This window comes from Micropterus salmoides, unplaced genomic scaffold (genome assembly GCF_014851395.1).
Source record: "Micropterus salmoides isolate LMB-PRFRI ecotype aquatic unplaced genomic scaffold, ASM1485139v1 Ms_hic_scaffold_12, whole genome shotgun sequence".
NCBI classification, from domain to species: domain Eukaryota; kingdom Metazoa; phylum Chordata; class Actinopteri; order Centrarchiformes; family Centrarchidae; genus Micropterus; species Micropterus salmoides.
The window spans coordinates 22,732,273-22,756,271 of NW_024040263.1; the positions used below are offsets into that span (position 1 = coordinate 22,732,273).

Consider the following 23,999-nt stretch of genomic DNA (forward strand, 5'->3'; position numbering starts at 1 on the left):
GTGCTTGGTTTGATGTGTTGTACTTGTAGAATAAAACATGGTAACACAGACAGCTGACAAATGAATAATTTCTTTAAAAGGGTTCTGTGAAGACCTACATATTATTATCCGTTATTTGTATCTTTTAGATTATTTTACATAACCCTGCTTGCAGTACTTGAACCAATCAGGAGTCGGACCAACTTGTATAGACACTAGGGCTGTCCTCGACTAAGGATTTACATAGTCGAATCAGAATTGTCAAGTCCCGCCTAGTATTGTTGACCCCTTTCTCTCTCTCTATCTGGCCTGCCATTCACTGGTCTTGTGCAGAGTTTTGCATGCGTGCCGTGCTACCGACAACAGCATGTACGTTGCGGGTCTATTTCAAGTAACCGGCTGTTTAAAACCAATATATTCTTTGTGTGGTTCATCAACAGTGATAAATTATCCGAAAATCCCGCGAGGTGCGGACAACTCAGCACAACACCGGTGAAGCAGGAGCTCCTCTCTTCAGCAAGTGTTTGGCCCAATCCCAATGTCCCCCCTCACAGACTCACAGACTTTGAGGCGTGTTCCTGGGACGTCTGTGAGGGCTTTGGGCTGTCCCACTGTCAAATCGTCAAGTGCGTGAGGGCACTCTCGTGGACATTTTGAGCCCTTTATAGAACCCTTTCGTAAGTCCGCATTTCTGCAGACTTTGACTGAGGGAATTGCTCACAGTTCATAGCGGTATGACGTAAAACATGGGGTTTACCCATATACTGTATGGGGTTACCATGGGAAGCCCGGAAGCGAGAGAAATATCACAGCAAATCCATTTATTAAGAGAAGAAAACAGTAAACAAGCATCGACACCAACGCTGATGTCAAAATGGTTGAAAGCTTTCTTAACTTAAGATCCTGCATAGAACACATTAAGTCAGAGGAATGCAATAACCTTATGACATACTTAGTTTATTCAACTATTTATTTTAGTTTTTGCTTAATGATGCTATTTGACCAACAATAGTGTATTGATTAATTACAAATATATATTGACATTTAGGCTACCTCTCCTCCACTCTGTAGGGCGTGAGCCTGCAGGACTTGAAAATAAGGCAAAAACATCAAATAAAAAGTGTGCAACGTGTTTCAAGGTCGTCAAGGTAACTTGATAAAGTGGCAAAGGGCTGTCCCGTTCCTGTTTACAGCATTTTGAGCCCTCACAGCCTCTTGCACTCAATCACTTTCCAAGTGACGTCAGTAAAGTCTTTGAGGGTTCAGGGCTTAGGGTTTAGGGTGAAACCAGAAAATTTTGGCAAAACCTCAGCAGATTTATCATTGACCATATCTATAAAGACTTTGCCTTATTGTGGAAGAATGTTGTGTTTTGCTTTTATAGAAATCAAAGTAAAGAAAAGTTGTACTTCATTATAAATTTATTAATTCTGTTGGCTAAATTAAATACATTCATAAATGTAAATTCAGCGCTGAAAAACCTAATTTTGTACTTTTTATCCATGAAGTTTTGCTTTATATTAATTTGATTTCTGGTTCCAACAACAAAAAGGCGGTTAAAACTGTCAACATATGGTCCTCTTTCTCCTTGTAATAGCCTGTAGGCTTCCCTTGGCAAAGCTTTACATAATTGTGTCTGTGTTTTATATATATATTATATTTTTTATATATATATATATATATATATATATATATATATATATATATATATATATATAATATATAACTAAATTGTAACCCCCTTTTTGCAATAAAGATGAAAAAAAAAAGCTTAGGGTTCAGGGGGGACATTAGGATTGGGCTTTTCTCTTCTGCCACTACACACATACACGCTACGCCTACACATGCGCACTGACGAGCCAGGATTGGATTACAATTTTGGATTTATTCACGCACTTTAAAAACATTTATTGAAAGTTTTTTTTTCTTTTAACATGTTTATTTACAGCATTAAACGTTGAAATTTATATTGTAATAGGCTGTATATTGACTTATTGGGAGAAAACTGGTAGTTGAATGAAAAATCAGACGTTGAGCACCCCCATATCGCCAAAATGGCGTGATCCTGTTTCGCTGCGAAGCTTCGACTGTGAGATTGACAGTCGAATCAGGCTCCGTGTTGTGTTTACAAAAACATTATGTTTAAGCTGGTATAAAGGTTAGGAATTGGAATGATTAACTATTGATAAGTGTATTATGAGAAACATTGAATTTGCTGGAATTGCTAAAGTACTACATTGCAGCATGTGTGCTTTATCATGCAGTGGAAAGTGACATGTGGTTGAGAGAGAAGAATTTATGAGTTAAATTTACATTTACAGTTCATGGTGTACACAGTTTATGTTATGCACAATATACATCTAGCAATGTAAGAAAAGAGATGTAGCAGGACTGTAAATTACTTTATTCTTCAGTCTTAAAGGAGGACATTACAATATACTGTAATGCATGTGTGGACTTGTTGACTTGCTGTTGGTGTTTTAGTTTGGCACAGATTTTTCTTACATTTACTAATTTGGCAGACATTGAGAGAGAGAAAAGTACTTCAGTATCATTTCCAAGCAAAGAAAAAACATGATCACTGATCTACAGTATATATTAAATACTAGAAATACTGTATAAGCTTAATGACATACTTGTATGTACAAAGGTCATCAGTATTTTTGTATTATTTCATTTAGTTGCAGTAAGATCATTTTTTAATTGTGGAGCAAAGCAATCCAACAAACACAGGATGTCAGCTTTGGTCCAGCCACAACCTCATGTCACCAAATATTTTTGCATCTTTCTCTTCCTTAAACATCTAATAAAAACAAAGCGTCAACAGTTTCAGAATTACCCACAGGAAACATCATGGAAAACAGCAACTTTTTTGTGGTCAAAATCTGAGTTTCCATCACCACTGGTTGGGACGAGACGGGATATGTGGAGGGCGCCTGTGTGAGAAGACCATGAAAAGAAAGTCAGTTTCTGATTGTACACGGAGCAGTTACACAGACACAATGGAGAAGAAACATCTCTAAAACAGATAGGAGTGGGATTGCATACCTTTATTCATTCCTGGCCTGCTCTATGAACAGCCCAAAAGCAACAACTATCTGCAACCACAGTTACCATGGTAACCCACGGCTTCATGCAGAAAAGTAAAACATTCTTGTACTGCACGGCTGACTCCATTTGACTATCACGGAAGTCAAAGGGTCTTGACCTTGGCTCTGTTATGTAAAACTTGCTGTACGCTCAAAGTGACAGGAAGCACATGTACGACATGTTTACTGTCTATGTATGGAGACGGCAGATCAAACAACAGATGTGTCAAAAAAAGACAACCAAAGAAAAGCTCGGTTGTGTATTTTTGTTATTACTGTTGTATGTTTTTGTTATCATTATACTGTTGCAAGTATTATATCTTATATATATATATATTTTACATTTTAAAAGTGTGTTCCAAAAGTCAAATCATTCACTCTATATAGTGTTTCTCCTTTAACCAAAAGCTGTTTGCACTCTAAACATCAAAGATCCAGGATCAAAAGCCTAACAGAGATAAAGATCCTGGTGCGAGTCTGGAGGATGATATTATCTGTGGGCATGCCTAGCATACTGACAGACTTAGCAGGGGAAGTACAGGGCCATTATCAATTATCTGTAATGGACAAAGAGGGAGTATAACCTAGGAAGTAAACATCACCGATAAGAAAGAGAGATAATGAGCATTACATTCCAAGAATAGTAGTTCAAAGGAGCCAACCGGGAGAGATAATGGCCCTTCTTTTCCAAAATTTCCTCCACCTGCAAGAAATGTTGACCATTTTACGCCAAAAACAACACTTCTAAGAGCTACTTTGGAAAACCCGTAAGATTCTGTTAAGAGAAATATAGGTTTGTGAAATATATTAAAAAGCAGGAACGTTTCTTAAAGGTAAATTCGGTGAGGCTAATAGTGTCATTGGTTAGCTCAGTTGGTGAAGTGCAAGACTCATAGTCTTATGGTTGCATGTTTGATCCTCACTGAACACAAATATTTTTCAATTTTTTTTTTTCATAATCCTCTTAAACAAAGTTCATATGAGGAGACTGTTTCACATGATCACAATGAAGCACGTGCTGGACTGTGTGCACCCTGGTGATTGGTCCACATCCATTAACCTATGGACTTTTTCATTTCCCCGTCATTCCCAGGCAGAGGAAATTCCTATGCTTCACATTCAGGGGAACACTATTTAAATTAGTACACAAAGAGGCCACTAGATGGCAATAGGGGATAAGAAATTCATCATCATAGTGTGCAAGAAAGGGTGGAGTCAGCGAGCATAGAGATCACGTAGAAATTCCGCCTATGTGGGGGGAGATTTTACAAAGTTTGGGTTTTTGTCTTGTAATGAAATAAAAGCTCTTTTGCATCGATTTTTGACTGTCTCCAGTGAATTTTTCGGACTATTTTGAAGATTCTTAAAGTGGTGAAGACGTGTTTTGGGTCTTTAGCCGGCCTAGCCCGGACTTAATCCTTTTCAGGTACACAAGAAAGAAAGGACAGGGGGAATAAGGACCAGCCACCAAACCTTCTTTTTCTATGCTTTTATTCAGTCCATTACTTTATGAACCTTCTGAAAGAAAGGCCCTTTTTTGTACATTATACTTTTTTTCATTATGGCTTTTTCAGGTGATAATAAGTAATTACAATTTTGTTTCTGCTCAAGGTACAAATTTCACCAAGAATGAGCAGTGGTGGGAGGTAACTGTCAGACTCAAGGTCGCTCTTCTCTCAACTTTGCTATACTTGAAAAACCTTGAAATAAAGTAAGCCAAAATATTGAAGCAAAAATATCCATTGATCAGTCTAAATTTATGATGTTCATTTGAAGGCTGACTAAAAAAAAATCTATCAACAATGAAGAGACTCAGAGACTTAATCAAAAGGTGCTGCTTACTTAATGAGGTGCTTAGTGTATAAGAATTCTGACAAAATGTTAGCAAGTATACAGCTCACAGAAAAAAGGCTTCTAGAAAGTCTTTTCTTATCATTATATAAAAGTAATGACTCATAAATTGTTTTAAGAAACATTTCATTTCAAATGAAACAAGTAAAATTCAAGATGACCTGCTGGTTCATAATCTTTAAGTCAATAAAATCATGAAATGTATCCCTTTTCATAATACAATGCAGAAAATGTTATCATAAACTGTTAAAAAAAGCTACCTACACATAAAGTCAAAATTAAATACATAATGCTTCTGAAATGCACAGACTGAAACAGCATCAGATTACCACTTATAGGAGGACAAAGTTTGTAGTTAAAGGTCATTTCATACATGAAAGTTAAAGGAATATATATGAAAAAATGAATGACTATCTCTGCTCAAGAGAAAAGTGTAAACAAAGGCAAAGGTGTGTGTATATATATATATATATATATAATTTTTTTTTTTTTTTTTTTTGTGTGTGTGTGTGTGTGTGTGTTTCTAGTCAAGCAGGGAGGGCTCTGAAGGACGTATGACAGTGGGCCGGTTGGGAGCAGCCGGGGGTCTTCTGCTGCAGGAAGAGAGAGGGGGGAGGTGTTGGGGGAGGGAGAAAAGAAACATGCAAGGAAAAATATGATCAGAAAGTCATGCACCAATTCCCAATCCACCAAAAGCCAGAACATATAGTACGACCCGTCACCAGCAGTCTAGGTTGTCCCAGCAACTTCCCTCAATACCAAAACCAGAAAAGGCATCATGTTGTGTGTGTGTGTGTGTGTGTGTGTGACTGTGCATGATTTTACCTTGGAATGCCGGGCGGCAGTGCTGGAGGCACGCGGGCCGGCCTGGAAGGCACAAGAGGCACAACACTAGAGTTGGGATCGCCTGCAAAGGCCGTTTGGCTGGGGCCGGGTCGAGACGGCACCGGCGGGGCTCCAAATGCTGGTGAGGGGTTGAGAGGGGGTGGAGGACCTGGGGTAGGCCCCCTCACTGCCGGGGGTCGGCTGGGAGGGGGCGCTGTTGCTGAGGCAGTGCGGGACGCCGGCGGAGGACTGAGACAGAAAGAGAGGATGCTAGTGAGTAAGGAGTTACATTTCATTCATTTGAACCTTCAGTACACTTCCAAAGTGACAAGACAATGAATGAAAATTAAAGAAAAAGACTACTATGGATTATTAGTCATGGTAAGTCACGGTAGTCACTGTAAGAACCCATTAAACATATTTTATACTTATATACACACATCAATCTACCTACCTATCTATATATATATACACACACATAATTATACAATGGAAAAATCAGCCTGTCAGTGCTCTCTGGTGGACAAACTGTCTAATGGTGACACTGATTCTAAATGACCTCGAACCTACGGTAGTTTGGCATTTCTGCACTGACATTTCTGGTTACTTAGAATATATTTGTGTTTATTTATATCTGTTACCTTGGCTCCTTGGCCATCCAGGTGTCGTCTACTGGAGGAGGCACTGGAGTAGAAACCGTGGTGGTGCTGATGTCTCCTATGAGGACCAGGGCCTCTTTCAGAGCGTGATACATCCTCAGCATCTCATCTCTCCTCTGAGCCTGCTCTGCTGACTCCTCCATTAAACTGCCCTGGTCCCCGGCCGAGTACAGGTAGGCCAGCAGCTCAGAGTGGATGAAGTCCTTCGCCTGGAGATGGGAGTGGGAACAGTAGAGGAAGGACGGTTAATACAGTCAAGACTATATGGGAGAGTGGCCCAGCCTATTTTTCATTTACCATATTTCTCTAGATCTAGAGGTTGATGATCTAATGGAAAAAGAAACACAAGACTTACACTGTTGATCATGAGGTGCATGATGGTCTTGGGCATGAGGTCTCTGATGGACTTGTTGACGATGCTGATATATGAGTCCACAAGGTTGCGAATGGTCTCCACCTGCCGTTCCAGCTGCGGGTCCATGGACACGGTGTCGCTGGGGTTCATGGCATCTTCGCTCTCAGGCTGGACAGACAGAGACAGAGACAGAGAAGGAGATGTGAGGGATGCAGTGCAGACGTGAATTCATGTTTTGTTCGTGTGATCCGTTGAAGCTGAAAATGTATTTTCTCCCTCCGATTGTTATTCTGAGTGATGGGAATCAAAGTTAGACCAGTTTTGGTTATATCACAAGGGAAAAAGTCTGTGTCTGTGCGCTTGATACTGTTTAGAAGTGGACGGGGCTCTGTTGGAAAAATGTCATTTACTTCTGAGCACCAATCAGGTTGAATATACAACAATCAGAAATTGATGAGAGTTGTTTGTTTTGCCACTATCAATTAAATCCGATCAAACCACACCCACACAGTCCTATTAGATCCCGGATATATCGCGTTCATAAGAATGGGACGGACATACGGATGGATGAATAACCTGAAAACATAATACCACGGCTATTGTGCAGAGGCATAAAAAGAGCTTTGGAGCTCTGTAAAACCTACTGTACCTCAGAAACAATAACACTGTAAAGTAAAATACAGTTTACAACTTTGTTCACAAATGCATCTTACCCAAATACATGCAAACAGCTAACAAAATTCTCATATGTTACTGTGTGCTGTGTATCTTTAAATATCACCAGGCCACATTTAAAGAAATACAGGGAATCCTTTGTAAACGGCCAACAGCCTTTAAAATGTGAACGCACTCTTGTGTACCTGGTCTTTCTCTGGGTAAACACCAGCTCTGAGGAACGAAGCCTTCCAGCTGTCGACATCCTCCTGAGTGTCACATGCCAGCTCAATCTGACGTAGGTCTTTATAGACATTCCTATAAGCCACACACACACACACACACACACACACACACACACACACACACACACACACACACACACACACACACACACACACACACATTAACCAACGATTACAACAAATAGAACACCATAAACTTGATTGTTTACGAAGATCATAGCGTCCACACCTCTGTTCAGTATTGAAGATGGCAAAGACATGTTTGCTGGACATGAAACCCTTCTCCACATCTCTTAGCTTCAGGTTGTCAAGAGGCAGCATGTACTTCTTCTCTTTCTCCTGATAAAAATACCCAGTAATGTAATGATGAATATGACAGAAGGAAAACTATAAGAATCCATCAACAGAGCAGCATCAAGTGTTTTCTTTAAAAACAAGTAAGACTGCACTTTACAGTTTTAATGTAGTGTTATTGTAGTAACTCAGTAATTACTTTACCGGGTGCTGGAAGTTTCATCTTTAAAAATAAGCACACTTCCTCTCTATGCCATAGAGAAAGTGCAAGTAAACTATAAATTTACATGCATTTACTGTCCTGTTAGCAGCCTTACCTCCTCATCTTTGTACCAGGAGAGAGACTCAGCAGTCAGGACAAACCAGTAGTCCTTAGATCCTCCCTTCATGATACTGATGTTGATAGTAAGCCAGCCTCTGCGGATCACCTGCAAACGAGAGTCCAACAGTTGGCTAAACCACACACCCCACAAGAGGGGCAATGTGGATGAACAGCAAGCAAAAAGAACATCTAAAAAAAAAGGAAAGACAAAAATATAGACACATGCAGAGAATTGCCATCAAAATACAAAAAAGTCATGCCAGTGTGACAGTATTCATCATTAAAAAGAAAAGAGCACAGTGCAGTCAGATCAACCTGTAGACAGTAAAAGCAAATAATGACCAATGAAAAGTCACCTTCTCTGCATCCCTCTCTCTGCCAGACTGACGGACAAGAAGACAAAGGGAACAGACACAGGGATATTAAGCGGACACCCAAGACTGGGTGGTGTAACCATGAATATAGTATAGAGTTACTGCTGGCTGTCTCTTATTTTGTGACCCACACATTTTATTTGTGCACACCGCTGCATACAAATCAGACACATGGATAACCAGATAGGTCACTTATGTTCATATCCCACATGTTATCAAAACAAGGATAAAACTCATAACTGGGACACTCGAGTCATTAGGTAGTTAATGAGTGAAAGATATAAAAAAATATATATACCATAAGTATACCATACCAAGTATATAATAGTAAAGTTGTACTGATCTAGTAGGGCACCAAAATGTCTAGAAGCAAGCTGTAAAACTGTTGACAGTTAACCTCAAGCTGCAGACAAAGATGAGTATTAATCTTTGTATTGTTAATTTTTAAACCATAAAGACTTAATGTTTGTAAAACTTTCCCAGAGCATAGAAAAGTCTCATTGTCTGTGTACCATCATCCCTGTGCAAAGTCAATGGGACATGGAAAGATTCGCTAATGTGTATGTGCAGTGGGCTGTGCAATACAGAATTTGCTATTTGCTGGGTAAGAAACTTAGCAAGAATGGCAGCCATCTTGGTACATGGTATCCAGTTCTCATGATACATCCATGAGCGTAACTCTTTCACTTCCCCCTTCTTCGTCAAGGAGCACAAATCTTCTCGACATGGTCTGAATGGCCGCTGACTCCCCCACCCACCCAAAGAGGAAGTGACAAGTGGAGGTGCAGGGGGTATGATACTTACAAGAATTTCTCCCTGGACGATAAAAAAAGGAGTAAGAGAAGAGGAGAAAGAGGAAAGGGAAATAAAGAGAAAAGACAAGAGGGGCACAGACAAGAGTATGTAAATGTGAAGCAACACAGGGGAACAATGACAGGAGAGACGGGCTGAGACAAACAGAAGGAACAAGAAATAAGAAAACAACAGGAGAAAGATGCGACAGTGGTGTGAAGGCTTTATATCGGATGCATAGTTTATTTGCTTAAATGAGTGAGTTACCTGATTGGGCATGACTCTCTTCTTGGTGGCATTAGCAGCAGTCCTTTGCTGGGCACTGCAGGAGAGAGATTCAATAACATAAACTCTGGTCTAAGATACAGTACATATTTAAAACAGGGCACTGAGAAAGAATCTATTCTGATGCAAGGATGAAGGTATTTCCTACTCTAGGGCCACAGCTAATGATTATTCTCAGTGTCTGTCTAGTATTCTGCCCATTGTTTTCTTAGTTTGGTCTATAAAACTTTAGAAAAAGGTTAGATAATGCCCATAACAAGTTCAAGATGACGGTGGTCTTCCAGTAATCTAATTTGTCTGATCAGCATTCTAAATCCCAAAGACATTCAATTCATTGTCACATATGAAGAAGAACTGCAGCACATCCACACAAATTAGAGACGGAAACTAGGTAGATTGATCTTTTCTCATAATGGTGGACAGTTACTTTGCTGTCCATCTATTCCTGAGCTTCCGTTCTACTATTAAGAAAGCAAAAACGTCCTAATTTGTTGTGATTTTGAACATATGAATATCTTTATCACTTGTAGGTTAACGAGCACAAACTATTAAACAATGATTGGTGTAGGAATATTGGAATATGTAGGAATATGTATGATTTTTCTGGTGATCCATTAAGTCCGAAAATAAATAGTTTTAAGAATGTTAAACTTAAGAATAGGCGGGGAAAAAAAGATGTGCCAGGAGTTCCTTAAAAAAAATTCAACTGTAAAGAGGGAAAAATGTTTGGCAGCTGAATTTCTTTCCCCAGTGTTTGTTGTTGTAATACTCATTTCGGCCACAAGAGGCTGAAGTGAATCACAATTGGGGTTTTTTATTCATTGCTTTGTCTATAAATAATACTTAAGTATTTTGTGAACAAAGCAATGAATCAAAAAAAAAGCATTGTAATGTCCCAGAGCCCAAGTTGACATATTCACTTGCTCATATATGACAAAGAAAAACATCAGATGAAACCAACAAAGCTTTGCTTGTCAATCGACTAATCAAAGACAGACCTGTAATTTCTGATCCTAATGAAACTCATCAATAAGTATCTTAATTTATGTCTTACTTTGCAAAACCAATGAAGTCCTCATGGTTAGTGTTGATGTAGGATAGCTCAATGTCAATCAACAGCAGCACCTGAGTGGCAAAACATAATATGTTACGTCCACAAAGAAGTGAAACTGTACAAATGTACAAGTAGGATGCATCTTTCTCGCTCTGTGTCACACACACACACCTGGTCTTTGGTCTTGCTGTCTCTCTCTCTGACGTAAGTGGTGACGATTCTCTCGGTCTCTTCTCTCAGTCGAGGGTACGATCCCAGCTTTAGACACAGACAGAGAAAACACACGAAGACACACTACTGCAGGCACTGTGATTACAGGACACACACCTATATAGACTTACACAACACTGTAAACACTGCGTTTCCTCATGAGCAGCTACACCCAGCCGCTGACAGCACAAACACAAATATGAGGCAAGACATTTGACACATAAAGACTGAGGAGGCATGCACCAATGACTTCCATATCAGCTTGAGATTCCTTGTCATTTGTTGTTGAGTCTTGTCATGTTGTGATAACAACTAAACTGTGACAAGTGTAAAGAAACAGTGAACTAAAACTTTTTAATTAATTTTCTCAAGCTGATAACGAGTGTCAACAAATCAGGGAGGAATTAGGAAAAGAGATGAGGTTAAAGTCCAGAAAGAGACGATGATAGGATATGGTCTGGCGGGGTCTTGTATAGGTTGTATTATTGTTGTCAAAGGGTGTATCACAGGACACATACATACAAATCTCCCTTAACAGCCACATTTCTTAGTGTTAGAGTTGGGATTTGATTTGATAAGCGGGGTAGGGTGTGGGGTTGTTATATAAATCACCAAAAGCAGTGCTGATGGAGTAAGTGGGCTGATAGGGGTCCAGGATCAGAATTGGAAAGGGCTCTTTTAGATTTGTCATTATAGAGGGAACCACAGGCTAAGGAGGGTGGGACGTGTGCTGAGGGAAGCTTTCAAGCAGCGGTGAGGGGTAATGATCAACAACACTAGACGCTGACAAGTTAGTAATTTTTGAGATTTTTGTAATTTCTTCATCTCTCTATCACCTTTTGTTTGCATCTGTTTTACCTTCACACAATCCCATTTCAGTCCCCTCTCTGTATTTATCACATCTGTCTCTCCGTTGCTCAAGTTTACCTTTTCAGTGCACTTCCTGATCAGGGTGACAAGCTCGGTGACGACCAGGTCAACACATTTCAGACATGGGTCTTTCAGCTTAATGATCTGCTTTTTCACTATGGCCTCAAATGCCAGGTCTGGGGTGAACAGGCCTGTCCTGTAGTGAAGCATCATGGGAGTTGGAGGTTTAATGTCAGGTGAAGGAGGAGGCGGTGTGTAGCATGGGTCAAAATGAAAGCACAAGTTGGATGGAATAGTTTTGGGGGGAAATAAAGTTGAAAAGGAAAAGAATGAAGAAGATTGAGGACAAAGAAAAAAAAACAGGTTTTTAGTTAGTTCTACTTCATGTACAGAACAGGAAACAAGCTGCAGGTTCATTTTGATTTTAGATTCCTCTTCATGTGTATATTAAGAGTCAGCCTACAGCTTTGGCAACGTCGACAACCATTAGATGGTTTGCTGTGTTTCCCACATGATAAATCCTAATCACTTTGATGATCCTTTATATTTCCTTTAGCGCCACCATCTGATCAGGATGCCAATAAAATAGTTTATGATCAAATATCTGCAAAAATAATATCATTCCCATCAGCCTCTTCTGTACTTTGTGTTTAATGCTAGTTAGATCAAATGTTAGCATGCTAACACACTAAACTAAGAGGGTGAATATGGTAACCATTATACTTCACAGAGCCGCCAGCATGGCTGTAGACTCTTAGCCTTGTTTGAGCTGTAGCTTAAAACCAAGCCTGCAGCTTGTTTTGTAATGAACCTGTACTGGAACATGTAACAACCTGTCTGTTTCTGACCACACAGCCTCTCAGAGATAATACTCCAGTGCACTGCAGTACAGCCAGGACTTTCAAATACACCCACCTATGTTCATGCAGGTTAACTTCAAAGCAGGTGAAAGAACTGAACCCTTCCTTTGAATTCATCCAATTTATTTTCAGCCTGAGATACTGAAATGATATCCAAAAGCACAGAGCTAAAAACTAAAAGGGCTGCTTTATAAAACAGCCCCCGGCAGCTCTTAAATTGAATGGTCTCTGCGGTGTGTATGTACGGTGAGGCTACCGGGCAGGAGACCATGCAGTGATACCTTATTAGTGCACTGTCTGACTGTGTTGATGAGCTCCTGGATCACCAGGTCGATGCATTTCAGACACGGCTCTTTCAGCTTAATGATCTGCTTTTTCACTATGGCCTCAAACGCCAGGTCTGGGGTGAACAGGCCTGTCCTGAAGGACATACAGACAAGACAGACATGGAGCAGGGGGAGGAGGGTAGATAGACACAGAAAGAGTGTGAGACAGGCACACAGATGAAGGAAGACATGAGCAGACAGACATTGAGACCAAAAGAGGAATAGCAGAAGAAAACCAGAAAACCATAAGACTAACATAAGCCCCGGGGATAAAAACACAGATAAAAGAAAACATAGACAGACAGAAGAGCCAGCACACTTAATGAAGATTTGAAAAACAGGAGAGACACTGACACTTCAAGAGAGAGAAGACTGAAGGTTTTCATAAAACTGAACAGACAAACAGGGGAAAAGCTGGCAGACAGGTAAGCACACACAAGTGTGACAACAACAACAGTGAAGGCATGTGTGCTACGTGTGATGTGCCTTTTGCAGGCTGTTTCAACTTGCCTGACTCCGTGGATGTTCTTGATGGCATAACTGATCTCTTTCCTCAGCTCCTTCTCATCAAACTCCATCTAAGACACAGTGCAAAAAAAGAAAGCTTAGGCTGTGTTTGTTCTATGGAAAATAAATGCTACTTTCCATTGCCAAGCGTAAACTGACACACAGACAAACATGAGGCCAAACAAGTGGAAGAGTCTGTGGGTTTGTGTGCCCATTCTTGGTATTCGATTTATGAGAGCTTAAGCAACAGTATGACAGTATTTATAAAGATTGCTACATAGATTACTAGATCAGTGCTGTAAATACAAAACAGTCACAGAGCCACTTGTTTACCCTTAGAAAAACAATTCTTTCACAAAGCTGGCTTTTCTGGAAAAGAAAAGAGAGCCATTCCTTTCCAAATTCAATGATAAAAAACTGTGGCTGAAATGTAACCATTGAAATCTATAAAACATAATGATTATATCCATGATGAAATTAGACATAACGCTTGTCACCTTCACCAACTCGAAGGGAAAGCGCTCATGAAAGATGCGGTTGATCTTCGCTCCACCAGACAAGTTAGAGGTGTCCACCTGATCCCCAGACCCTTCTATGCACTTCTCAAAGTCCACGCCAAATTGCTGCACCATCCTGCAGGTTGTGTAACGGAAATGTCTTAACTTCTTAAACAAATGTGTATTTGTGTTTCTGCGTGTGTGTGTGTGTGTGTGTGCTTACTTACTGGAGTAAAGCCTTGGTCTTGCGTGTGGGGTCGTCAGGGCGGAAGTTCTTGTACTCCTCCACCTCCTTCTCCAGTGATAACAGCTGGCTTTGAAGCTTACTGCGTAACCCTGGCAATGTGTCACGAATGTGGTTGGTAAGTTGCTGGAGAGAAATAAAATTAATTTAATGAATTAATGTAATTAAGTTCAGTGCAGCAAATCTCCACTAACAGACATCATGTTGAGAAACAAATGAAAACATACCAGAGAAAATATTGATAGCTCTGGAATTCAGTCACAAAATTAAGCTTAAACGTTACATTAAAAATATGTAATAAACTTAAATTGTGTGTGTGTGTGGATGTGTGTGTGTGTACTTGTACTTCCTACATAGTGAGGACCAGAACAAGATTTTAACCAACCGAGTGAGGACATTTTTGGAAAGTAAAGTCAAAGGGCTGTTTAAAGGTAAAGACTTTATTTTAAGAGTTAGTGTAGAGTTAGGTTTAGATTAAGGTTAGGATCAGCATTTTAGTTGTGACGGATAAGGTTAGGGTTAGGGTCTAGTGAACGCCTTATGACAATTAGGATCCTCACAACTATAGAAATAGAAGGTTTGTGTGCGTGTGTGTGTGTGTGTGTGTGTGTGTATCTCACCTGATTGAGCGTCTTCTGCAGATGTGGTGTGCCCATGCGCTCTGCAATGTGTCTGTATGCCGGGTGAGACAGGAAGAACTTCCTCTCAGCAGCCAAAGCAGCGCGGATGTCTTTCTTCCCATCGATGTCCTTTTGACTGCGGTTCACCACACCGATGTACCCTAAAGAAAAATACAGAGGAGCAACCAAGATTTTTTTTATTTTTTCAACCTGAGAAGACTTCAGACTGCATATTTGTACCCAAATGTTAACTTGTCCTGTTACTTTGTAAAATTCAAATACTAGGTATTTAAAGGGCTTCCATTCCTACACTGTCAAATTAAAACTTAGTGTCACTTTAATGTCAAAGACATTTTTTTCATTTCCAATCCAATGTGCAGAACCAACACAACAGTCCTAATGCTCTCTGACTGCTTTGCATTTTGTGTGTCTGTGTGTGTGTGTGTGTGTGTGTGGTTTTACCTCTGCGGAGTGGCAGTAGTTTGTTTTCCAGGATGTCTCGTGCATCCGTCCCCTCGTCCATCAAGTCCAGCTTTGTGATCACACCAATGGTCCGCAGCCCTGAAGACAAAGGTGTCACGATTATGTTCTAATACTCACATATAGCCAGTTACATTCTAATAGCCCACAGTGGAACAACGTGTTAGCAGTCTTTTTGTAGTGTCAAAAACATGTAGCATCTGTTAAAAACTTACATACACTGCTTAAAATATATAATGAGGCTGCACTTTGGCACAGTGCTGCATTGAGCTAAATGCTAACATCAGCATGCTAACATTCTCACAATGGCAATGCTAACATGCTAATGTTAAGCAGGTACAATGTTTACAATGATAACCATGTTATATAGCATCTTGATCAACATCTTACAGTAGCATATTATGATGCTAACATTTGCTAATAAGCACTAAACAAACAAAAAAAAACACAGCTGAGGTTGATGGAAATGTCATTAGTTTTGCACGTTTTTGGTCATAAACAAAAGTATTGGACAGGTTAAAATTTAGACTAGATGACAAGGCAAGACAAAAAGTTAAGGAATGACCAAAGTTATTACAATTAATCCTGAGAAAGACCAACTGCCACTAGCATGGCTAACAAGAATGTTTATATGCCAGCAATTGAGTAAATAATACTTACTTAAACCAATTTATGGATATAGGCAAATTTAGGGTAGACCTACCCTTTCTGCTCATAAAGTGTGACTGGATAATTTGCTTGAATTTCTGCATACATGACAGCCCCCCAAAAGTGAAGCCACATCGATGGCTGCAGTACAGGTCATAAATCATTATCAAGTTGATCTATGCTCAAGTGTTCATTTTCAAGTTTGGTTTTAATTAGTTATTTGATACTACAGAAAGGGGATTTCACATCATGATCTACAGCTGAGCCCTGCTTTGAACCTCAGTCACTACCTTAATCCTTAATATTTGGGTGGGTTCATTTTTGTACATTTTGACAATGCTACAGACACACAGTATGTTGTTATTAAATGGTTAAAAACATATTTTGCCTTCAATGAAAGAAGGACAGGTTGCCTGATATCAGACAGAATTAGGCGGATTCAAATGTCTGGACCCAACCAAGGCGAAAGGCGGAGATGATTAAATTCAATGATATGTCTAAAATCTATGTTGCCAGGAGGTCTTTTAATAGTGTAACTGTTAATTATTCTGACGAGCCGGGCTCCTGCAGGGAGGCAAAGATTAATAGAAAGAAGAAGATTGATAACGGCTGCAAGATACAGCAAAGAGTAATAACCTTGTTCCAAATGTTTGCATTTAGACAAGTATCCATAGAAATGGATGGAACAGACAGATAAATAGGATCCTAAACACAAACTTTCCTCACTGTCACAACGTCCCCTTACCCTGAGGGTCCACCTCCTTAGAAATCTTGAGGGCATCAGAGTTGGCCAGGTCAGTGTTGGCTGGGGTGACGGCCAGGATCAGACAGCTGTCCTTGGTGATGAACTGCATCAGCATCTCCCTGATCTGGTGCTCGATGTCCTGTGGCTGGTCTCCCACGGGCACTTTGGTCATCCCCGGCAGGTCGATCAGGGTCAGGTTTAGCACTGAGAGAGGTCAGCATAAAGGAAGACAGAGGTTGGAAACGTGAAGCTAGAAGGCTGAGTTTGTATGTGCATGTGTGCGTGTGTTACCATTAGGGGAGTAGACACGGAGGTTGATCGGGATGGGGGAGATGCCCTTGTTGGATCCAGTGAGCCTGTCAGTCTCCGCTTCAATCTCCAGACGGACCTCATCAAAGTCCACAAACTTACGTCCCTTACAGTGCAGGAACTCTGCATACTCTACATGGAGACAATGAGAGATTTAGACAGTAGAGAAGGCTATGTGGATTGAAGGGAGATGAACATTAAAACAATATGACAAGAAAAGGGGATAGGGGGAAGAACTAAAAAAGGATAAATTAGTTGCATAAAACATGTTGTAATAAGCTTTCAATAATACAGATTTAAAGTACATTTAAAAAAATAATGGGATAACATTTATATATAGCGTTATCTCCACTCCAGGCGCAAAATGTCTACATCTGCATTCACATACTGAGCCTAAGTGTGCTCAAACAGAAACTAACATTCACACTCACTCATACACTGGCGGAACAGCCGCCAGGGGCAATTCGGGGTTCAGTATCTTGCCCAAGGACACTTTGACACGCAACCAGGGGGAGCCAGGGATTGAACCGCCGACCTTCCGAATAATTATTATTACTTTTTTACTGATTCTTGTTCATTTTTATTAGAAAGGACTGTTAATTTTGGCTACACACACCTGACTCTATTTCTTGAAAAGATTTTTAGTGTGCAAACCCTTTCCAAACTGTTTCACTGATGCATACAACTTGCCTGCTTTACTGTTGATCAGTTGGAGGATGAGAGGACGACGGGTGACGATGCCGGATCCTCTGGGCAAAAAGTCCCTGAGAGAGATACAACAGATAAAGATTAACACACAAACACACAACTTAGGGACAAGGTATTGACAGGCAAATTGCCATTTGGCATGTGTCACCACGATATGTCAAATCAATAAAAGTAGAACAAGACTAATCAAAAACATTAATCCAGTTTTCAGTAAAACTTTTCTCAGTAAATAAATATATGGGAGGCATTCTATGTCAAAATACAAAATATGTGTCATCTTTGACCAAAATAGTACAAGCTCGAAAAATGAATCCCTAGAGCCTGTGCATGTTCATGTCTGCATTATTGATGTCAGGCAAAGATTGACTTACAACCTTATTCATTATAAATAGTACAGAGAGAAAGAAACGTGTCTCTATCCCCTCCTCTCAGTACACACATCATCAGAATGGAAACTGCTGTTCAATAGAGTTGTGATCATGTCCAGGTCACTGACCACACATCTCTCCAGGCTACCAGAATATGTCTGTGTCTGTCTGTCTTTCTTTGCCAGGTCAGCAGCAAAGACTGGGTTTCAGCGTGAGGTAAGCAGGCTGTACACACACACATATAGCCACACACAGAAAAAGACACACACACCCTGTGCCTGTTGTCCACTGCTGACAGAGCAGTCAGGATGTTACACAAGAGTGATTCCCATCCTCTTTCCTCATCTCTTCCTGTCACTTGTGAAAGTACAACATGAATAATACGATCACCAACAAGACAGTTAATCAATTAAATCTAACCCAAACATTTGCTGGTTTGGCCTCTGGTAACTTGCAAGGTTGTCTACTTGTTATTTTTGTCTACATTTTATAGTCTCATTCAGTGGTTCCCAACTACGACCAAAAGAATGAAAAATTCATCTGCAACAATTTTGAGTCATGATCTACGGTTTCAGTCATTAAAATCTTTTTCTGGTCTTCATTTTCGGGTTTCAGCCTCTTGAATGTGAGAATTTGGTGTTTTTCTTTGTTTTCTATCATTTTAAGCTGAACATCTTGTCACTTGTCATTTCAGACTGTTGGTCGGACAAAACAAGTCATCTGAAGGCATCATCTTGTGCTTTCAGAGCTAGCGTTTTTCACAGTTGTTTTTACTTTTCATACACTACAGAATGACTCAGTTAATCAAAATAATAATCTAATCAATACTCAATAGTGAAAATGATCATTTGTTGCAACCATATTCCCAACCATCCTGGCTTTTGACCATGTAAAATGAACAGTGATTACTTGCCACTTCTTGTCACTGCTTGCATTTGACCACTAAAGAGTTATTCCCCCCCCCCAAAAAAGGTTTTGTTAAATTATTAAAGGCCGGAAAATGTAAAACCTTCCAATATTTTACACACAAAAGAAAATATAGAAAAATCTAAAAACAAAGAAGAACAATCTTTTAATCATCTTGTGACCCCTTAGATGATGATGAGTCTGTACCCCCAGGTTGAGGACCACTGGTCTATCCGATTAAGTGGAAAACAATAAATTGACTGATCAAGAATTTAAATAACTGTTAGTTGCTGCCCTGACAAACTAAAACCTGCTTCAATTAAGTAAAAATTTAATAAACTGATCTCATAATCCAGTCTTACACCTCTGTCACTAGGCTAATTAACTAACATGAAAACAGTGGAGTACCCTTCTGTGGGTATCTGGTACCCAGTGTGTCATATACACATGACAGTGCAGCTGGTGACATCACTGATGACCCCAGCACAAACACATGAATGCCCCTACTGTCTCCCCGAGCCACTGCTTGGGACTCGGAGACAAAAGGCAACAGGAAAATAAGGAGACATGGCGGCCTAATCAACATTCCCTATCTCTTGGACAACAAGTGGAATCATTCTGTGTAGAGGAACCTTTTCTGGGCACCTTCACTTGGAGATACAACACAAAGCTGCTGCGGATATCTTCAGCGGATGAGGCCTCTACTGCGGCAACACAACCGTATCTTCTTCCCTTTCCTTTTCCTCATGAAAAGATTTACTCCCAAGGCGTGTGTAACTGTGTTTTAACTGCAAAACAAAACCTCTTACGCCAGTATTTTCTATGTTGTTGTAAACTGAGCAGTGACCCTAACAAATGGCACTGATGGCACAGTTGGTTTGCTGCTATTTGCCGTCAAACAACTGCTCCTTCAAATTCTTTCAAACTCATTCATCAACCTCACAAAGACATTCAGCAGCAGGCGTGCTGGCAGAGCAGACTACTTTGATTTTTCATACTGTCTCTCCAATAATTCTGTCTATCTGATGATGATCTCATCAAACCCGCCAACAACCTTGAAAGTAAAACATTGACCTGGCCTATGTAGTGTGAGGCCTATAAATTTGTGTTTACAACCATTGAGGCAAGCAGTCTCAAGGAAAAAAAACAGCCTTTGTAAATGTTTACCAGACTGGGCCTGAAGCAGTAACAGCACGGATCAGTGTTAATATTCCTGCTGAGGAAGTTACATTTTTACTGTGGATTAAGGATGTGGAGCTCTCGACTAAAGAGCCCCCCTCCGGTTTTCTACAGCTGATTTGTTGCGTAAAATGCGTTATTTGGGTCGTGAATAGGCTCAGCTCCAAAATGGAAAGAATCCGCTGGCGGAAAAAAAACGTTAGGAACTGGGAGGCACTGACACACACAGCGCGTAACCAAGTGCTTTGTTGGCGACGTTTACGCAAAAGTTCGGCGTAGTTTGTCTTAAAAGAACAGCGACAGGCACAAACTACAGTCATAAACCACATGCACAATGACAGATTAATCCAAAACTACATATAAACGGTACAACCTCCCGACGAAATTCTCCAACACGGAGCTCTTCCCTGCGCTCTGGCCACCGACGACCGCTATCTGCGGCAGGTCCAAGTTGCATGTCTGGCCGATGGAGCTGAAGGCGTCCTGGAGCTTGTTGATGAGGGGAATGAGGTCTTCCATTCCCCGGTTACCCATAGCGGCACCTCGGTCAGCCCAGTGGGCTCTATTCTGCTCTTCTCCCCGGTCAAATAAGAGCCAAAAGGTGGCTCTTCCAGCAAACCAAAAGTTCCCAGATGGCACAGCAGTCTGTCACAGACTCTAAGACTTTATTTTATGAAAACACCAAGCAGTTAAGAGTCCCGACTGCGGTCAGAGCTCTGGTGAGGTTTCAACTGGACGGTTATGTGATAAAAGTAGCCACATTAAACCTAAAAGTTCTGTCATCATCCGGTCAGGCGACACCCAGCCTCCGCCGGAGAGTGTGGCTCCGCCCCAAGCGTCACTTTGCTCTGTCATTGGTCAGCTGGGGCATCTGTCAATGTACACAGACATATTTCTACAGCACAGCTTTTGGGACTTGCACTTTGAAATGGGAGCAATGAAAATGGAATCTGGATGTGTTTATAATAAAAACCACGAAACATATAGGCCTAGCCTACGTGTTGGGCGTCATCTTCACCTGGTTCACTGCATGAATAGCTTTAAGTTGCCTAAAACAGGACTTATATTGGCTAATGTGAATTTTACTCATTACTGATTTTAAACAGATATTTTAAATTTATATTGACAATATAAATCGGAGACATCAGTCAATAAAAAATAACCTGTGACAACTGTCTGCTGTAAACCATCTTCAAACCTCACCTGTAACTCTCTCTCTCTCTCTCTCTCTCTTTTGACAGAGCCACAGCAAATCTCTAATAAAAAAAAAAATCTATTTTATTGATTACTAAACGTGACTATTAAATTCTAAAAGTCAATTTTAAAACATACTGGGGGTCAGTGTAATGAAGCTAAAACAGGGATTATGCGATCGTATTTCTTTGTTCTGGTTAAAAGCCTGGCAACTGAGTTGAGGTCAGTCTGGAGTCGATCAATTGGCTTTGGATTAAGCAAGTAAAAAGGCTGTTGCAGTAATACAGGCGTGATGAGATGAAGGCGTGTAAAATGGTCTCAGTGTCCTTAAAAGTTATCATTGATCATTATTTTGAAATATTTCTAAATGGGTAAAAAACATGATTGTACAAGCTTTGTGGTGTGCTGCTCAAAACTTAAACTACTATTGAACCAGACACCAATACTCTTTGCAGCAGGTTTCAATTCAATTCAATTTTATTTAAATAGCGCCAAATCACAACAACAGTTATCTCACAGCGCTTTTCATAAAAGAGCAGGTCTAGACCGTACTCTATGATGCTATTTACAGAAGCCCAACAGTTCCCACCAAGAGCAAGCACTAGGCAAAGGAAAAACTTCCTTTTAAGAGGCAGAAACCTCGAGCAGAACCATGGCTCAGGGTGGGCGGCCATCTGCCTCGACCGGTTGTGGTGAAGGAGAGAGAGGGAGGGCAGGAGAGGAACAGAGAGAAAAAGAGAGGGATGGAAGGAGAGAGAGAGGGGAGGAAGGCAGCCTACACAATATACACACAGAGGTACAGATGGTAAAGGTGATGTTGCTATAGACTAAATGAAAAATGGTACAGATATTTATAGTAGTGTTAATGGTAACAGTCGTAATGTTAATGATTATAATAACAAGAAGACTTGCAACAATAGTAGCCAGAAAACCTGCAGGAAGTGATAGGAGAGAGGAGAGGGACGAGAAAGCACAAGACTACCAGAAAGGGGAGAAGTTGTGTTAGTAACATGCAATAATGGGATGAGGTTGCGTTCAGAGGGAGAGAAAGTAGAGGAGAGAGGAGCTCAGTGCATCATAGGAAATCCCCCGGCAGTCTAGGCCTATAGCAGCATAACTAAGCGATGGTTCAGGACTCACCTGAGCCAGCCCTAACTATAATCTTTATCAAAGAGGAAAGTCTTAAATGTGGAGATGATGTCTGCCTCCTGAACCCAAACTGGAACCTGGTTCCACAGGAGAGGAGCTGTATAGGTTTAATGTGTTCCACTAGGGAACTATGGAGGACTGATCCTGAAAAATTCAGAAATAAATACAGAAATAAATTAATGCTCAATAAATAAATAAGCATCTGATTAAATGCAAAAAAAAAATAAAGTAAATAAATAAATGTAAGCAGTAATTAAATTATACAAGGAGACATAAATGTATATATCTATTTTAATTAGCTTCTTCTCAAAAGAAGGTCAAACGCAACAACATTGTGATTCCATACGTGTCTGGAGTATCAGAGAAACTCAGGAGGATTTTCAACAAACATAACATCCCTGTGTTTTTTAAACCCAAGAACACACTAAGACAGATGCTGGTACACCCCAAAGACCGCACACCCAAACACAAGAAAAGCAATCTAGTGTATGCGGTCCAATGCAGTGAGGAATGCACAGACCTGTATATTGGGGAGACTAAACAACCACTACACAAACGCATGGCTCAACACAGAAGGGCCAACTCCTCAGGTCAAGACTCAGCAGTCTACTTACATCTGAAGGACAGAGGACTCTCGTTTGAGGACCACCAGGTGCACATTTTAGACAGAGAAGATGGATGGTTTGAAAGAGGTGTCAAGGAAGCTATCTACACCAGGGTCGAGAAGCCATCATTGAACAGAGGAGGGGGTCTACGCCACCACCTATCCCCCACTTACAATGCTGTCCTTTCATCACTTCCCAGGAAACTCAACAAACGTAACCTATTGGCCTCAGGTGAAGATACCAACGATGGTCGTTCAGTCTTGGTCACAGGTAGTCTTAACGACTGTAACGACTGTCGTCACAGCAACAAGGAACACTAACGAACCAGCGGTATCGATGAGGTTAAATAGCTGAGTTTCCCTGCCAGTCAGTCAGAACTGAAGAAGTCCTTTGGATGAGGGACGAAACGTCTTCCAGTATCTTCAACCAAGTCCAGTTGCCCTTGATTTTAACCTTCGTTGGATGTACTTCTATGTCTTGCACAGAAAACACAGGAGGAGACATGCGGAGAACATAACCATAATCCTCAGAGGAAAAGAAGAAGATGGAGGAGAGGAAAATAATCCCCAAATAATAAAATAAATTCCTTTTATATTCCCCTTACATGCCTTGTTGTTTATGTGTAGTTACAGAGGAAGAATGGGAGAACAGCACACATCTCATCGTTACTGTGTGTTAGAGCATGGGAGAAAGTGGATACTTTCAAAACAGCCCACATCCCTAATATTTCTGCGTAACTATAACAAGTGGGGAACATTCAAGATTTTTTACAACTGTCTGTATAGTTTATTCATCT

The 23,999-nt window shown here is 40.5% G+C and overlaps 1 protein-coding gene across 9 annotated transcripts; it reads right to left on the reverse strand.

The window, feature by feature from the left end:
- Window positions 1-2,854: 2,854 nt before the first annotated feature.
- On the reverse strand, window positions 2,855-21,071 carry LOC119899452 (dynamin-2-like). Of its 9 annotated transcripts, none has more exons than XM_038714012.1 (21): window positions 20,629-21,070; window positions 17,785-17,858; window positions 17,077-17,226; window positions 16,786-16,989; window positions 15,375-15,473; window positions 14,913-15,073; window positions 14,276-14,418; window positions 14,049-14,184; window positions 13,555-13,622; window positions 13,000-13,138; window positions 10,950-11,036; window positions 10,779-10,849; window positions 9,707-9,761; window positions 8,630-8,656; window positions 8,269-8,379; window positions 7,887-7,996; window positions 7,619-7,730; window positions 6,759-6,926; window positions 6,386-6,612; window positions 5,745-5,993; window positions 2,855-2,915 (listed from the first exon to the last, which is right to left on the reverse strand). In XM_038714012.1, the coding sequence occupies exons 1-21, from the start codon at window positions 20,787-20,789 to the stop codon at window positions 2,876-2,878; spliced, it is 2,592 nt and encodes an 863-aa protein (XP_038569940.1). In that variant the 5' UTR covers window positions 20,790-21,070; the 3' UTR covers window positions 2,855-2,875. The 9 variants fall into 9 exon arrangements, with proteins under 9 accessions (XP_038569940.1, XP_038569941.1, XP_038569935.1 ...); XM_038714013.1 differs by lacking the exons at window positions 2,855-2,915; window positions 13,000-13,138 and adding exons at window positions 4,543-5,509; window positions 11,916-12,054 and having other exon boundaries at window positions 20,629-21,071; XM_038714007.1 differs by lacking the exons at window positions 2,855-2,915; window positions 13,000-13,138 and adding exons at window positions 4,543-5,512; window positions 11,916-12,054 and having other exon boundaries at window positions 20,629-21,071.
- Window positions 21,072-23,999: the final 2,928 nt, after the last annotated feature.

Coding starts and splice junctions, on each gene's coding strand:
- LOC119899452 (XM_038714007.1), bottom strand. CDS start 20,789: ATGGGTAACCGGGGAATGGAAGACCTCATTCCCCTCATCAACAAGCTC. Junction 14,419..14,912: donor TGCAGAAGACGCTCAATCAG/GTGAGATACACA, acceptor ATTTCTCTCCAG/CAACTTACCAACCACATTCG. Junction 11,037..11,915: donor TCAGGAAGTGCACTGAAAAG/GTAAACTTGAGC, acceptor CTGTGTCTAAAG/CTGGGATCGTACCCTCGACT.